We start from the raw sequence: 14,501 nt of genomic DNA, 5'->3' as shown, positions 1-14,501 counted from the left end.
TTCTCCCAGTAACCTGGAGTCATGATTTGAGTCCAAGGCAGGCACTGAACCACCTGAGCCACCCAGGTTCCTAGAAGTCATGTTTTGAAAACTATTCAACAATGTGGAAAGCTGCTTTTAATATTGAGTGAAAAAAAATGAGGATGGGGTGCCTGGGTGGCTCAGTGGGTTAAGCCTGTGCCTTCAGCTCAGGTCATGATCCCAGCGTCCTGGGATCGAGCCCTGCATTGGGCTCTCTGCTCAGCGGTGAGCCTGCTTCCCCCCCCCCGCCCCCCCCCCCCCCGCCCTCTGCTTGCCTTTCTGCATACTTGTGATCTCTGTCAAATAAATAAAATCTTCCCCAAAAAATGAGGATACAGAGCTGAATATAGAGTGTGATCCTAATTTTTGTAATTATAAAAACTGGAAAGAAATATACCAAAATATTAAATAATCATTGTGTTTGGGTGGAGGATTCTGTATGATTTTTAGTTTTTCATTAATTTTCTTTGGTTTGTATTTTCCAAGTTTTTTTTTTTTTAAGATTTTATTTATTTATTTGACAGAGATCACAAGTAGGCAGAGAGGCAGGCAGAGAGAGAGGAGGAAGCAGGCTCCCTGCTGAGCAGAGAGCCCAATGCGGGGCTCGATCCCAAGACCCTGAGATCATGACCTGAGCCAGAGGCAGAGGCTCAACCCACTGAGCCCCCCAGGTGCCCCTATTTTCCAAGTTTTATACCTGAATATTCATGGGTAGGGGAGAATTGGAAAGAGTTCAAATGTTTTGCCTTGCCGGATATTTTGCAGTAAGCCAGGGGTTCTGTTTGGTGTTAATGTGAATAGTTTTCAGGAATCAACTTCTGTATCCAACTAGATAATGATTCTTTATTTAAAGAGCAATGGAATGTAGCAGCTTGAAACTGTGCTGGAAAAGGACTGTTACCTTTGATATCATTGATGGATGGATTTTAGCAGAAGTTCTGACTTCTTACTTTTTAGTTAGTATGTTTATTTTACAGATAAGGATTATAATGAAGTTTATCATAAAATAAATTCATGAGTTGTTTGTAGCTATCATCACTACCTGGGCCAAGTAAGCAAATGGGTAGAGAAGTATTTGACCTTGTTTATATCATTAGGAGGCTTCCAAACTGGTTTTCTCATGTGAAACAAGCAAAGTGGTAAACCTTCTGTTAGAAAGTATTGAATTAAAAGTAAGAAACCATCCATTCACATGACACATAGGCTTGGTTACTAAGAAAAGAGTTCTTTATTGACTGGTGTTTGGTATTTCTATCCCAGAGGTATAGCACTTGACAGTAGAATAGTTAAGATCTTTTAATTCATAGGTTGAAATATTTATCTCTGAGATAAATATTTTTATTATAATTTTTATTTATATTATAATTATAATTAAATTTTTATAAATTAAATTATTATAATTAAATTTATATTATAATTTATTAGAAATGACTTGATTTATTTTAAGCTTCAGATCAATTGATGGTCTTTTTTTTCTTTCAGGCTTACCAGAGTTTTGGCTTTGTTGGAAAAGCAAGTCAAGACTTAAGTCTTCTCTGGTGAACAAGTGTGCAGATTGTGACATATGTCCATTCAAGAAATAAATAAACATGCAGTTCTCCCTCCTATCATTAGTAGAAGTGACAAGGAATTTTTGGAAAGTATGCAAAGATACATAATCACAGAAACTGAAAGAGTGGGCTGTAACGAGGAAGGACCTGCTGATGAATATTACATCATATACCGAAACGTTTTTGATAAGGTATCAACGCTCATAAGATGAGGGAGTTTTCATGGGGTGGAAATGATCTATCTTGACAGCTAATATTCCTGCCTCAGTAACATCACTGCTTGTTGAGTACACGGCATTTGTCAATTTTGAGAAGTTCATCCAGTGTATTGGGAAGGGATGAATGGGGAAAATACAGTGCTGGATTTCTATCACTAGATACTTAGTGAGTGTTTTGATTGTTTTAGCTTGAGTACAGGCTGTCAGTTTTTGAGCAACAGCTTAGTTGTGCCTTCTAACATCCTTTTGGCCTTTTATCTAAAAATATCTGATTTGTTAGGAATTGGGCTGCCAAGCAGGAACCTGCTAATTGTTGTTAAGTCTTGGCTTCGATTGGATCTAGCATATTAAGTTGGAACCCTTTGTGAGTTAGAGGTCTTGATAGGTCCAGTAAACAAGAGGTTTGATTGGACCGAACACTGGAAATAGATGAGTTTAGAAAATGTTATGGCTTTATATAACATTTGATTTTGCTTTTGAAGATTTAGTTAGAGGTCTTGATAGGTCCAGTAAACAAGAGGTTTGATTGGACCGAACACTGGAAATAGATGAGTTTAGAAAATGTTATGGCTTTATATAACATTTGATTTTGCTTTTGAAGATTTTAGAAACACTTGTTTTTCTTTACAGACAATTGCAGTTTCCCCTTTGGTTCCTTTGTTTTTTGTTTGTTTGTTTATTTGTTTACCTTTTTTCAACCTCCTTGGAAGATGCCCTGGCAGCATCCTTTCCTCTTTACCCAGAAGAAATAATTATTTATCTTAAGAATTCTGTAGACTTGGGGCGCCTGGGTGGCTCAGTGGCTTGGCCCTCTGCTTTCGGCTCGGGTCATGATCTCAGGGTCCTGGAATCGAGCCCCACATTGGGCTCTCTCCTCAGCAGGGAGCCTGCTTCCCCCCCACCCCCACTCTCTGCCTGCCTCGTCTACCTACTTGTGATCTCTCTCTCTGTCAAATAAATAAATAAAATCTTTAAAAAAAAAAAAGAATTCTGTAGACTATTGGTTTCTGAGTAAAACAGTCACAGGCAAAATAGGAACTCAGTCTTTTGTTTAATTTTTTTTTAAGATTTTGTTTATTTATTTGACAGGTAGAGATCATAAGTAGGCAGAGAGGCAGGCAGGGTGGGGGGAGAAGCAGGCTCTCTGCTGAGCAAAGAGCTGGATGCGGGGCTCAATCCCAGGACCCTGGGATCATGACCTGAGCTGAAGGCAAAGGCTTTGACCCACTGAGCCACCCAGGCGCCACTTTTGTTTAATTTTTAAACAGTATACACTATGAATCTTATTTCTCCTCTAATTAAAAATATAGTGCATCACTCTAAGGAAAAATGAGCACAAAGTAGTGATTTGTACCTATAAGTGAAATTAAGAAAATTGATGAGTATTCATAAGAGTATAAAATAAACAGTCTTTTCTTTTAAGTCATCTAAAAACACTATCTTTTAGAATTGGTACATTGGCAGGTTAGCCTCGTTTTATATGTCATTATGATCAGTGATACTGCTTTTGAGTCATTAAGGAATATATCGTATGAATGTTTAAAGGCAGTGTTTTGAATGGTTGCATCAATATCAAGAATCATGCTGGGGCACCTGGGTGGCTCAGTGGGTTAAAGCCTCTGCCTTTGGCTCAGGTCGTGATCCTGGGGTCCTGGAATCAAGCCCTGCATCAGGCTCTCTGCTCAGCGGGGAGCCTGCTTCCTCCTCTCTCTCTGCCTACCTCTCTGCCTACTTGTGATCTCTGTCTGTCAAATAAATAAATAAATAAAATCTTAAAAAAAAAAAAAAAAGAATCATGCTAAGACTCCACTTACCTGAAACCAGCAGAGGAAAGTTATCATGATGGTGACACGCTTATCTTGGCATGCCCAAATGCTGATACTTGTTGGAAGTTTTTTTACATGAAGAGTTGTCTGCTTTAAATTAGTATAGCTCTAGTGAAGTCATTTTGGAGGTGCTGTTAGTTAATTTAATTCTTAGAGAAAAGACATGGGAATAAGTAAAAGATAATATTTACATCTGTAGTCCTTTTCTCCCTACCTCCCAAGATTTCCATGTGGACTATCTGCCCATTGTACAATAATAAGTTGTACATTTGTGCCTTGTAAAGAATCCTGTTCTTCAGGACTGAGAGGGGTCTGAAATAGAAATTACTTGGTACTTAAGAGAAACTTTTCTTCTAGTTTCTCAATATAATTGGTCTTTCCATTTTTAAAAAAAGATTTTATTTATTTATTTGCCAGAGAGAGAGAGCATGGGGCGTGGGGAGAGAGTGAGAATACAAGCAGGGGGGAGCAGCAGGCAGAGGGAGAAGAAGGCTCCCTTCTGAGCAAGGAGCCTGATGTGGGACTCTATCCCAGAACCTGATCATGACCTGAGCCAAAGGCAGACACTTAACCAACTGAGCCACCCACGCGTTCCTGGTCTTTCCATTTTCATGTTATTCCAGCACATTTGATTGTTAGAAAGCTATTAAAGACTGCCTTCTCTAATCTTCCTTCTTTCCTTGGAAGGATCTAATTGGGCAACGATGAAAGTATTAACTTGCATCTCTGAGTACTTGGAATCAGAGAACAAATACCAAATTCTGCTTAGAATCACACATAGAGGATTTTGCCAGTGAATGGTGCCTAAGTCAAGCAAGGAGGACCTGAGACTCCTGTAACAAGAATTGAGGGTAGGTTATAGAAAGAGGCAAATACTTAGTAAGCAAGGAAGATCAAAGCTAGGAAGAGTGAGTGTCTATAGAAAAGGGTGAATTATGGAGGCAACTGTCCTCTGGAAATGGCTGGTTTTTGTGTTTCTGGTAGCATGTACAGGTAGCCTGTGTCCATATATAGGAGCTGAGGTGTAATGACTACCCTTCCTCTTCTCGCTCAGACCCCTCTACTTACCAAGTCTCGAGTTTAATGCAAACCTGACCCTCAAACTTGAATGATGTAGAGCCAGGAAGGCCATATGGCAGGGTTAAGTAGGTTGGCTATAAGAGAATAAGGAGTCATGAGCACTGTGGCAAAATGAAGAACCAATTCAGTCTAAAGCTCTAGCTGATTACTGCCATTAGGAAGGGGGATTCATGTTGGTAGATTTTCAGTTTTCAGGAGAAATGGAAATAGAGTTTTTGGTGAAATTTCCTACATTTTAAAATATTTTTGTGAGTCAAGCAAAATTGGATTCTTCCTGTAGCATGCCAGTGTGTTTCCTTTCCTTTTATGCATTTCCTGTGCATTCTTAACAGTTCCTATTAGTGTTCTTCTGAAATCTGTGTCTTCTAGCAAGCAAGTATGGGAGCTGATTGTGGTGTCATTACAAGTCGGTTCTCTCCATTAACGTATCCAGATTATATTGGATTGTTGTGGCATATCCTAGAGGCATGTGAAGTGGAAGATGGCCAGGAACAGTGGGGGTATTTAATTTGGAAGACTACAGAGTAATAGCCTCTGTTTCAATAAAGGTTTCTGGGTGGCCATCCTCCTGGTTTGGGTAGATGGGTAATAATGTCAAAAAGACAACCAGTATCTCCAATTCACATATTCTCTACTGGTATTTACCACTGATCTCCTTGTACTATTTCTTGGTAGACCAGATCTCTTCCAGAACAGATAATTTTTTTTAGATATTGTTTAGCTAACAGAAAACCAAAGGGGGATAACAGAGACTAGAGATGTAGCTGGAGTAGACAGCATAATATTCAGCTTTCAGGGAAAATTATGGATTGATCATATCTATTCCCTATACATATTGATCCCTTCTAAAATCCTCATATGCAGAGTTTGGAAACCATAAATTATAAGTTTTTGTTTTTTAATTTACTTTGCTTATTAATTATTTTTTTGTGGGTAATGCATACACAAGATAGGAGGGAAGGAAGGAAGGAAGGAAGGAAGGAAAGAAAAGGAGAAAAGAAGGAAAGAAGGAAGGAAAAAGAAAAGAAAAAGAAAAGAAGAGAAAAGAAAAGAAAGCCAATAAAGAAGAATATAGATTGGAAAGTTAGGTCCTGTTCACCTCAAACCCTTCTTCCTCTTTGCTTCTCTGCAGGCACCCACTGTTTCTGTTTTCTTTTATTATCCTTCTAGAGATAATCTGTACTTATACACACCATTGGAAAATATGAATATGTAGCAGGTTTTTTATAGTTGCACTTGACATCTTAGCAATTGAAATGCAACTGGGGAATTGAGAGTTTTGATTAGCCAGTAGGAGCCGATAGGTTAGAAAAACAGAGAGGTGAAGGGAATCCAGGATTTTAAGGTCTGAATGAAGCCAGAGACTAAATTTAGAGATAGTAAGGGATGATGGGCAATTATATTTCAAAGATCTATAATTGTGATAATTAGACCTGGCATTGGTTTTAACTGACATCATATGATGTATGTGTTCATACTAAGTAGAGCAAAAATATTTAAGCTCATAGTATTGTAATGATTTCCAAAGTGCATATTGAGTAAATATTAGTTGTCTTAATACCCTGGGTATTAAAATTTAAGACTTCTAACTGCTTATCATGTTTCATTTAAGAAATAATCTACAATACTGTTTGCAAGGCTGTTGTTCCATAGTCTTCTAGAAAAAAATTCAGTATCATAGGCAGAAAAATAATGTTTCAGGTAATAGAGTATGTCACTGCATACAAATCCATTCTCACTTCAATCAAAAAAGAATATGATGGCTTTATTGAGACAGTGAAGGAAGGCCAAAGAGCTGCGTTTTGTCTTCATGGAAAACTTAAAGCTTTGGCAGCAGAGCCCACAGCATTGGTGTATCACAGGAAAAGAACAATCCAACTTGAAGCAAAGTAAGTATATTATTAAGTAGCCCAAAAGGTGATGATTGTTACTTGGTTATATTACCTAGTCAATGTAACTATAAACAGTGGTTCTTAACCCCCCAGAATCCCAAGCATTGTAAATAGTAAGAAATTCTCAACTAGATTTATAGTGAAATTGTCAAAAATAAGGAGATCCTAAAGGTAGTTACAGAAAGAAGCAACAACTTCCTTACCTTCGTATCTGTGTTGTAGCATATATCAGAATTTCATTCCTTTTTATGGTTCAATAATATTCCATTGTATGAATATACCACATTTTGTTTATCTGTTTATCTATTTATGGATACTTGGGTTGTTTCTACCTCCAGCTATTGTGAATAGTGCCTCTGTGAACATTCATGTGTAAGTATCTGAGTCCCTGCCTTCAATTCTTTTTTTTTTTTTTAAGATTTTATGTATTTATTTAAATAGAGAGATTGTGAGTAGTGAGTGGGGAGAGAGAGAGAGAATGAATCTCAAGCTGACTCTGCTGATTACGGAGCCTGATACAGGTTCGATCCCTTGGCCATGAGATATGACCTGAGCTGAGATCAAGAGTTGGATGCTTAACCAACCAAGCCACCCAGGCGCCCCAAGAGTCTGTTTACTTTTAACATGCTCTTCTTCCGCAAGCATAAGCTTTTTGGTTGAAAGGCAAAGGGTATTTTATTTCCACAGTCCCTCTTTCATAAATACTACAGGCTCTTACTCTGAGCCATCTGTAGGTACCAGGAACTCTGTATGGTAATCAGATGTGGGCAACAGTTCTCTACTGACAAACTTGTTTTTAATTTGCCAGAAACTGACATTTATATACTGAATTTATTTTAATCTGTTATTTCCTCCCAGGGCCAACATATCAGCGATAAACTAGACAGTGAACTTCAGATAATGCTTAAAAGAAATTTATACCAAGAGGTAGCTCTTGGTTTTTAAGATCCCCATTTCTGGAATAAGACAGTTTTATCACAAAGAGGTGCTATCCTTCCTCCAGCTCTAGGATCAAAATTACTATCGAGGGCTGAATAATGGCCTCAAAGATATTAGGTCCTAATCCTGGAAACCTGGAATTGCTCCTTTACTTGGAGAAAGGGTCTTTATAGATGTTACTATTTTAAGGATCTTGAGATAGGGAGATTATCCTGGATTATTCAGGTGGGCTTTAAATACAATCACAAGTGTTCTTCTTTTTTAATTTTTTAAAAGATTTTATTTATTCATTTGACAGAGAAAGATCACAAGCAGACAGAGAGGCAGGCAGAGAGAGGGGGAAGCAGGCTCCCTGCTGAGCAGAGAGCCTGACACGGGGCTCTATCCCAGGGGCTCAATCTCAGGACCCTGGGACCATGACCCTGGGACCATGACCTGAGCTGAAGGTAGATGCCTTAACTCACTGAGCCACCCAGGCACCCCTCCCTAGAGCTTCTGAGAGGAGGCAAAACCCTTTGATTTTGTCCCAGTGATACTGGTTGTGGATTTCTGATCTCTGGAACAGTGGAGAATAAGTTTCTGTTGTTTTAAGCTACCAATAAGTTTTTGGCAATTTGTTATAGCAGCTGCAGGAAGCTAGTATAATTACAAAAATAATTTTAATTGCAAAGGTAACTTTCAACTATAGGGAATAGATGTAGTACTTTATGGCCAGATTATTATGTTTAACACGTACACGTTTCTAGTAAGATTGTGAATCGTAGTGTAAGATTTTAATTGATGCTCTGAGAGAAAACCATTCCTCACTTTTGAGGTTAGTTAATTTTTAATGGACATTGTTTTGTAAACTTAACACCTCAGTCCATAATGGTTCAAAATGATACTTGGCCAAGATAAAGTAATGATTTAACCTGTTTTACTTTAAATCTTGTGATTAAATAACTAAACTATTTGAAAGAAGTGTAAGAAAGCCTTTCTGTTTTTTCAGAATGAGGGTTATTGAAAATAATTCCTCAAAGATTCAATTGCAAATAGACAAAATGAAACAACTTAGGGCAGAATATGAGGCAAAAGAAGTAAGATATCATACTTTCTCCCAAGATCCTTCAAAACCTATTCCAGGTATGTATTTTGTTAAAAATGTTTGAAATTCCAACTGTTTTCAGTTATTACCTATCATACAAATTAGTGTATATGTGCTGCAGTGTGTGTGTCTGCAAGTATACCAGGACTTTAGCCAGACTTCACGAACAACTTTAGCCTGGGCTCCAGGTGGATATAAGGGAATGAAACAACTTCAACAACCTTGAAAGATGTAGAGAATTCCAGACTGGCTGGATTATATAAAGTATAAGGGAGTGACTGTTAGAGTTTGGTTCTTGCATCAATGTCAGCGTTACCTGCAAACCTATTAGAAATGCAAATTCTGGCTCTGCTGCAGACTTACTGTGTCAGAAACTCCAGGGGTGGGAGTTGGGGTGGGGGGTGGAGGAGCTCAGCAGTGTTTTAGCAAGGCCTTCATGTGGTTCTCAAGTTTGAGAATCCTTGCTATAATATATGAAAAAACTATACTGTATTAAGTTCTAGTGAATATTATTGATTCCCATTGATGTCAGCATTCACTGGTTCTTTATCTTCAGCTAAGCCACATTTTAAGAAATTGGAGTATATCCTGGAATTTGTCAGGATGTTGAGAAGTTTGTATGATGCATGGATAGAAGAATTGCAGATACTCATCTTGGAGAAAAGGGAGACTTGGAGAATAGCTAACTGTATTCAAAACTTTTAAGGATTTCAGCTAGTGTTTATGCAGAGGCAGAATCAATAAGTGGAAATTTTGGGAAGTCAGATTTGGTTTCACTAGAAGATGCTCTGTCTTGAAAATAATGAACTGCTCCATACCAGAGGATTTCAGGGTGGACGACCATCCTGCATTTGGCGGAAACAGGGACTAGATTCACTTTCAAATATAAAATTATGAGAGTCAAAGTACAAATAAGGCATACATTAATAAGTAGATAATAAGTCAAATTGATTAGATGCTGAGAGGATTCAGGGTAAGGGAATGATTAAAAACTGAGTAGGATTAATCCAGGGAGGTTTCTGGGAGAGAATTTTGATGTATGCCTTTAAAAACCAACAATTGGTCTGAATAAGAGAATCATTTCAAGTGTTGTGAATGGGTTGTTATGAATAATACGGGGGGGGGGCAATGAGGGATTGGGGACTGAGGGCTTGGCAGGTTTTATAGACTTTGTATTGGAGGGAATAAACCAATTACCCTGGGGTTTGCTGTAGTAGGTTAATGGAATCGTTGGTTAGAAATCTTTGGACAGACTGAGGGTTGCTGGGGGGAGGGGGGACAGGAGAGGGTGGTGGGGAAATGGACATTGGGGAGGGTATGTGATATGATGAGTGCTGTGAAATGTGTAAACCTGGCGATTCACAGACCTATACCCCTGGGGATAAAAATACATTATATGTTTATTAAAATAAAAAATAAAAAATTAAAAAATTAAAAAAGAATAAAAAAAAAAAAAAAGAAATCTTTGGACAAAAAGCCTGAATTGTTAGGCAGAAGCTCTTGGTGGTATTGACTAACAGTTGGTATTTAAAGGTTGGAAAGGTGTGACAGTGAGGTTTTTAAAACTTTTTAAGATGCAGGGGAGCCTGGGTGGCTCAGTCAGTTAAGCGTCCAACTCTTGAGTTCAAGACTTTACTTATTTATTTGACAGAGAGACAGAGAGAGAATACAAGCAGAGGGAGCGGCAGAGGGAGAAGGAGAAGCAGGCTCCCTGCTGAGTGGGGAGCCCAACGTGGGGCTCGATTCCAGGACCCTGGGATCATGACCTGAGCCAAAGGCAGGTACTTAACCCACTGAGCCACCCAGGCAGCCTTTGACTTTCGATTTCATCTCAGGTCCTGATCTCAGGGTCTTGAGATCAAGCCCCAGATTGAGCTACACACTGAGCATGGAGCCTGCTTAAGATTCTCTCTTCCTGGGCACCTGGGTGGCTCAGTGGGTTAAAGCCTCTGCCTTCTGCTCAGGTCATGATCTCAGGGTCCTGGGATCGAGCCCCGCATCGGGCTCTCTGCTCAGCAGGGAGTCTGCTTCCCCCCTGCCCCGCCTCTGCCTACTTGTGATCTCTGTCAAATAAATAAATAAAATCTTTAAAAAAAAAAAAAAGATTCTCTCTTCCTCTTTCCCTCCGCAGCTTGTGCACACACTCTCCCTCTCTCTCAAATATAAAAAATAAAAAGCTTAAAAAGAACTTTTCAAGATGCCAGGTTTTGGATAATCAGCCTTCATTGATGATATGTTTAAAACTGCTATACATTTAAAATTGTGTGCTAATTCTGTTCATGTTCAGTAAGTTATAAGTTCATGCTACCATTTCTTAATTATTTCTTAACATAGCAAAGTATGATCTGTTTTGCTAAGACTTGCCATTTGAGCACAAGAGTCCCAAACCTGGTTTCATTTTTGACTTGTTCCCTTTTTCCCGTAGGCATGACCCTCCAAGAATCTGTCAATTTAGTTGCTCTCACTAAATACCTGAAACATCTTGAAGATAAATATGCTGAAATTAAACAGGCTATGTTGAAAAAATACGTACCAATTCAGAGGAAAGCAGAGTTAGATGAGGAAATGATTGTGACATTAAAACGGAGAGATTTAGCTGAAAATCTGAACAAACAATTACAGTTTCGGTATGAAAATTAATTATATACTTTTTAAGTTTGAAGCTTTTATTTGTGTTTATTCTTTTACTCCACTATTTGACTTTAGGTTCAGTATATTGATTCTTTTTTTTTTTTTTTAACCTTTGTAGTCATCAGAGACTGCAGATTATTTCAAATGCACTTATTTCCTGGGTAAAATCTGATATGAGCAGCTCATTTGAAGACTTTGTGGAACATATTCAGAAAACTAAAAGTTTACCTGGTAATTTATAGTTTTTAATTACCACAAATAATGGAAAATATCATTTCCCCCCCGAGAAAGCTAAAGAGTGAGGATTTTCCTAGGCTAAGTTTAAAGAAATAAAAAAAAAAATGTGTTTCTGTTTTGTCTCTATTACCCTATGAGCTTCTTCCTTAAACAGCTAACAGATAATTGGTAAATAAATAGTAGATGTGGTAAGTCAAAGAGAGTATACCTAAAACTGTGCCTGAAAATACCGGAGACAGAAACAGGGAGGCCACTCAGTTTAGGAAGAGATTGGTGCTTTTAGAAACCATAGCATTAAGTTGTTGATTAATTAAACATGTATATATTTATTATTTTCTACTGATTGATAACCTTAAATATTCTGTGGTGCTTTCAGTAATTATAGGTGATGAAGGCATTGTTGAAGAACTGCTTGAAGATGATCCAGGCAAGGCAAAAGGAGCTGAAATTTTGCTTTGCTACATTGAAAGGCAAATATTTGAAAAGCTTTGATTTTCCTTGTTAAAATGTTACCACATTTACTTAATATTTATTTAATTTATTTAATATTTATTTAATATTTAATTTATTTAATATTTATTTAAATATTAAGTAAATATTTAATGTTTATTACATGTTTAGCATTTGTTTAGCATCTTGATGAGCTATAGTCTCTAGATTTTGTATTTTTACAATTTTAGTCTAGCAAACAAATTGGAAAATAAACTAGAATTTTAAAAAATAGATTCTTTGTGTGAAAAATATTAGATGGGTAGTCCAGAAGATTTTTCAGAGGATATATATTTGTTTTATTTATATAATATATTTGCATTTTCTAGCCATTAGCCTGATGTTATGAAATGTTTTTGAGAATGTCTTCTTGAGTCAGATTATCCTAACTAATTCAGTCATTTTTTTCTCATTTCTCCCTAATGTTTAAGTTACTATATATACTATATATATAGTATATACTATATATAGTGTATGATAGTGGCTTACAAAGACCTAAGACTGTTCTTTAAGAGATTAATGTATAGTTGTGAGTCCAAAATGTAAAGAATATATATAATATTCCTAGTCATATGTTAAACACTTTTTAATTGTGGATTGTCTTACTGATATAGTACAAAAAGGGGCAAAGGTCATTTTGGGGTGGCACCAAAGCCTGTGCTATTTCCTTACACTGTCTGCATCTCCAAGTTTATCAGGTTTAGATATGAGAGCAAAAGCCTTGTTGAGATTAAAAGTTTTATGTATTTTGCTTATTAGTATTATTTTGATGTTTTTCTCCTCTAGGGTGTCAAATTCATTTGCAACACTGTAAATCCTGTTTGCCATAGTTTTATTAATTATGGGGCAAGGGCTGGTTTGAAGACATTCTGCCCTAGTAAGAGGAGTAGAGGCTTATTATTTTTTCTTCTTGTGTTAGTCTAGTTATTAATTAGGAGTCTGATGTCTGGCAGAGTGACATAGGCTTCTGAATACCAAGGACACCTCTTGATTTTCAAATCCACGTTCTTGGTGTTTCAATTACTGTTTCCCATAGGCCGAGTCTCTAAGCAGATTGCCCTCCTTTCCCCTGATATCCCTTTTCATCTGCAGACGATATGTGAGAAAAAATCTGAGCTCATTGTGAATTCAGTTCAAGTTCTTTCCATTTTCTATGTCTTGTTATAAGTACTATAGGAATAAAGTACGGGGTAAGGTTCAGTCTTCTGTCAGATGAGAGTTTTATTCTGAGGATACAAAAAATGACAGAATATTAAAGAAAGAGTGAAGAAACATCTTCCTGAATGAACGAATCTACATTTAGTTTTTCTATATTACTGTGTTTAATCTGTTTTAGACAATTCTAATTAGTTTTCTTTTTTGTGTATACTACCATAATGCATAACAAAATGGAATGTCTGTAGGTTCAGTGAATTAATGTCGCTTGGTGAATATGAAAAGGCGGCTTGTTTTGCAGCAAACAGTCCTAGAAGAATTCTTCAAAACATTGGGACAGTAAATAAATTTAAGGGTAAGCTTTTTTCTCTGAACCTTATGTATGTATGCAAATTGTACTTTTTTCCCCTGACAGAATGGAAAGAGTATTGGAAGTAGGAGACTAAAGATCTAGGCTCTACCCCATCGCTGCTATTTACTCAGTTTCTTTAGCTGTCACATTGAGGGATTTGATTCGGTTTTCTACATTAAATGAGGAAATATTTCAAAGCATACAGAAAAGTGTGGAGAGACATACAACAGCCATGTACTTACTATCAGGATTCAGTAGATGTTAACATTTTGTCAAATTTGCTCTACTTCCTTTTAAAACAGCTTTGTTGTTTTAAGTTGACATATATATAAAAAGTGTATGTATGTACACAATCTGATAAATTTGGCATTTGTGTCATCCAAAAGTTCCCTCCTTGCCCTCAGTGATCCTTCTCTCTGACTCTTCCTCACCCTTCCCATCTTCCTCTCTCCCACAGCTTCCTCTCAGGGGCAACCACTAGTCTAATTTCTGTCACTTTAAAGCTAAATATTAGTTTCAGTCACTTTAAAGCTAACATTAGTTAGCTTTTCCTAGAATTTTACCTAATTGGAATTACATAGTAAGTAATCTTTTTTGACTGACTTCTTGCACTCAGGATCATTATTTTGAAATTCATACATGTGTTGCATCTATCAGTATTTCATTCTTTTTTATTGTTGAGTAGTATTCCATGGTATGAATACAAATCCTTTATCAGATACATGATTTAAAAATATTTTCTCCCAGTCTGTGCGTTGTCTGTTCATTCTCTTTGAGTATCTAGGAGAAGTTTTAAATTTTGTTGAAGTCCAATTTGTGAACTTTTTTTTTCTTTTATGGATTGTAACTTTAGTGTTATATATAAGAAATCTGTTTCTAATCTGCTGATTTTAACTCCAATGATTATGATTATGACTTTTTGGTAAGGATTTTATAGTTTTAGGTTTACATTTAAGTCTATGATTCATTTTGAGTTAATTTTGATATGTGGTGCGGTATGAGTTAAGGCATTTTTTTGCTGGTAGCT

General features: G+C 37.0%; 1 protein-coding gene across 2 annotated transcripts in view; it reads left to right on the top strand.

Annotated features, from left to right (window-relative positions):
- Positions 1 to 1,497: 1,497 nt before the first annotated feature.
- The window catches only part of CLHC1 (clathrin heavy chain linker domain containing 1), a gene marked incomplete at both ends in the record, with an annotated part of 32,941 nt that continues 19,937 nt past the window's right edge, over positions 1,498 to 14,501 (top strand). The window contains 7 exons of one of the 2 annotated variants that reach the window (XM_080814889.1): positions 1,498 to 1,762; positions 6,397 to 6,584; positions 8,515 to 8,648; positions 11,036 to 11,237; positions 11,360 to 11,472; positions 11,864 to 11,948; positions 13,371 to 13,477. In XM_080814889.1, the coding sequence (XP_080671015.1) occupies positions 1,586 to 1,762; positions 6,397 to 6,584; positions 8,515 to 8,648; positions 11,036 to 11,237; positions 11,360 to 11,472; positions 11,864 to 11,948; positions 13,371 to 13,477 (1,006 nt within the window). The remainder of the gene's footprint in view (positions 1,763 to 6,396; positions 6,585 to 8,514; positions 8,649 to 11,035; positions 11,238 to 11,359; positions 11,473 to 11,863; positions 11,949 to 13,370; positions 13,478 to 14,501) is intronic. The other variant, XM_080814888.1, reaches the window with a different exon arrangement.

The sequence above is a fragment of the Martes martes genome (genome assembly GCF_963455335.1).
Source record: "Martes martes genome assembly, chromosome: 9".
Lineage (NCBI taxonomy): Eukaryota > Metazoa > Chordata > Mammalia > Carnivora > Mustelidae > Martes > Martes martes.
Note: the sequence above shows the minus strand (reverse complement) of the source record. Positions and strands in the feature narration are given on the sequence as shown.